The sequence below is a fragment of the Cryptomeria japonica genome, chromosome 2, assembly GCF_030272615.1.
Source record: "Cryptomeria japonica chromosome 2, Sugi_1.0, whole genome shotgun sequence".
In the NCBI taxonomy this organism is placed as follows: Eukaryota; Viridiplantae; Streptophyta; class Pinopsida; order Cupressales; family Cupressaceae; genus Cryptomeria; species Cryptomeria japonica.
This window is the reverse complement of record NC_081406.1, coordinates 204,521,229-204,524,161: the sequence shown is the minus strand read 5'-3', so window position 1 is coordinate 204,524,161 and position 2,933 is coordinate 204,521,229. Positions and strand designations below refer to the sequence as shown.

At 42.0% G+C, this 2,933-nt stretch overlaps 1 protein-coding gene across 1 annotated transcript; it reads right to left on the bottom strand.

The window, feature by feature from the left end:
- Positions 1–354: 354 nt before the first annotated feature.
- LOC131859787 (uncharacterized) lies at positions 355–1,092 on the bottom strand. Its single transcript, XM_059213852.1, has one exon. It carries the CDS (start codon positions 1,090–1,092, stop codon positions 355–357), a length of 738 nt encoding a protein of 245 aa, XP_059069835.1.
- Between the last annotated feature and the right edge of the window lie 1,841 nt (positions 1,093–2,933).

Sequence of the window (2,933 nt, the reverse complement as noted above, 5' to 3'; positions counted from 1 at the left end):
ATTTCATGCTTCTTGGACTGCATTAACTCCACTTCCACACTCTGCCATCTCCCTTCGACCACTTGGCCATTTGGCTTGTCATGTCACATCCGATGTTGGAGAGGAGGTCTGCCACTACATTGGCACCTCGCCTAACATGGGAGACCTGAAACTCCTCAAAGAAGTTTAGTTTTCTCAAATCATCTCCACCCAATGGGATAATTTCCATGATGGGGTGTTACCCTTTGCTATTGTGTTGATGATCACTTGAGAGTCTCCTTCCAGGTGCAATTTTGGAATTTTCATGTTTATAGCCAATTCAGTTGCCATTAGTGCCGCCTGTGCCTCTGCTTCGTTATTTTTTCCATCCTGCAGTCATCGTGCACCCTTGAAAAGGATTACCCCTTTATCATTTCTTGCGACTACTCCCACTCCTGAGGTTCCCAGGTTTCCCCTAGATGCCCCATCAAAGTTTATTTTTATCCACTCCTTAGTTGGTGGTTCCCATTTAACCTCCTCTTTTTCTAAAGGGGGATTAACCCTCAGATACCCATTAACGGGTTGATAATTCACAAGTAGCCAGTTGGCTTGAATATTTTTGTCTTCACTAGTATAGGGATGTTTTGCCAGATTATGGTTTCTGGCTGCCGCTAAGACTGATTCAGCTATCGCTCTTTCAACTCTTAATAGAAAACTCTCCACTGAATCTTCTTTCTCTTGGAATATCCTTATGTTTCTTTCATTCCAAATCTCCCATACTACAAGGGATGGCGCCACTAGCCATAAACTAGAAAAGACTGATCTACAACTCGGTATATTCCAGCTGGAGAAAAGGTCAAGGACTATATTAGGTAGAGGGACCATCCATCCTAGCTTCCCTAAAAGGAAGCTCCATACTGTTTGTGCTTCCTCACATTGTAGAAGCAAGTGATCCAGGGATTCCTCTGCCTTCTTGCACATTATGCATCTGAAAGGGCCCAAGAAGCCTAGTCTGTGTAATCTTTCCCCTGTCAGGATACACTTTTTCAGAGCCAACCATGTGAAGACTCCTGCTTTTGGTAGAATTGGTGAGCTCCACATAAGTTTTATTGGCCATTCCTTTCTTTCTTCCATTTTGTCAAGAATGCTGTAACCAATCTTAACCGAGTACTACCCCGATTTTGAACCACACCATCTTATAGTGTCTTCCTTTGCAAACAACATAGGGGTGTACTCCTGCATGATCCCCTTTCACATCTCTTTTTGATTTGTTGGTAATGGTATATTTTCTATGTCTTTCCATTCGCACGTATCTACCCCCTGGACCCTTCTTTTCAAGAGAAAAACTCCTACCTTTTCTCCCCACTGGGTTCTAGTAACTTGTTTAATATTCTCAATATCTTGTCTATCTGAAAGAGCTGGTCTCCCCTCCCATGAATCTGTCCAGAAATTGGCCATTGTCCCATTACCTATTTCCCAAGTGATGTGTTCAATGATGACATGTCTACACGAGGTGATAAAATTCCATATGGCTGAGCCTTTTGGTAAGTTGGTGATTGTGATTATTCTTTCCTTGCTCATCTAATCTAGATTTCCTAATCTAGATATTTATGTTTTAAAATTTGTACCCATTTCTAGTTCGACTGAGCGTAGATCTGCCAAATCACTTTTACCCCCATTGCTTCATTTAAAAGTTTCCAGTTTCTCAGTCCTACTCCCCCTGCTTGTTTGTCTTGACAGACTTTATCCCACGCGACCAAGGGAATTTTGTCATTTGTTTCTTTTCCATTCCACAAAAATTTTCTCATCCCCCTGTTTATATAATTAATCACTTTCTCTAGAATCTTTAGGGCTGTCATGGAGAATATGGGGAGGGCAGAGAGGACCACTTTGAGTAGCATGATCCACCCAGAAAGAGTAAGCTATTTACTCTTCCAACCTTCAAGGCGATTTGCACAAGCATCAATGAGGTTGTTCCACGGGGTAGGGCCGTTATTCTCACCAAGGGGGTACCCAAAAACTTTCCAGGAAGGGTACCCAGTTTGACCCCTCAGATATTTGAAATTATTTGTTGTCTATCAACCTCTATATTAAAGAAAATAGCTTCCAATTTGGTCTGGTTAACCTGCTGACCACTTTCTTTGTAGAAAACATCTATTGTCTTTCTAATCACTCGGGCCTCTTGAAGTGAAGACTATCCACATAGTAGGGTATCATCCACAAATTGCTGATGAGTAACTGACTCAATCCCTTCCGCAATTTTAATTCCTTTCCATCTTCCTTGTTGTTGATGTGATCAAATTAGTCTTCCTAGGACTTCTGCTAATATAATAAATAGGAAAGGTGATAATGGGTCCCCTTGTCTAAGCCCCTGTGTGGTTTGAAATAAGCCTTGTGGGCTACCATTGACCAATATAGAAGTCTACACCCCCCCCCTATACAAGCCCGTATCCAACTAATCCATTCTTTGGAGAAGCCAAACCTCTACAAGACCTGGAGAAGAAATTCCCTATCCACCATGTCGTATGCTTTTCTAATATTGAATTTAATCATCATTCGATCCACTTTTGATTGACGGACTATGTGGATGGCCTCATGGGCAATTATTATTCCTTCCACAATCGACCTGCCTGGGACAAAGCCGCTCTGTTCTTCTGAGATAATAAGACTCAGCAGTGGTTTTATTCTATTTGAGATCACTTTGTTAATGGTGTTGCACAAAGAAATTGGCCTGAATTCATTGAAATTAGCAGGGTGCTCCACCTTGGGAATAAGGGCAATAAGTGTGCAGTTAAGCTCCTTTGCAACACTCGCCCTGCTTCGTGATTCCTCCACTACTGCCCAAACCTCATTTCCTACAATCTCCGAGAAAGTTTGGTAGAAAAAAGTTGGGAAACCATCCAGCCCTGGCACTTTATCACCTTCCATACTGAAAAATCGTATTTCGAACCTCCTCAACTTGAATGGGTTTCATC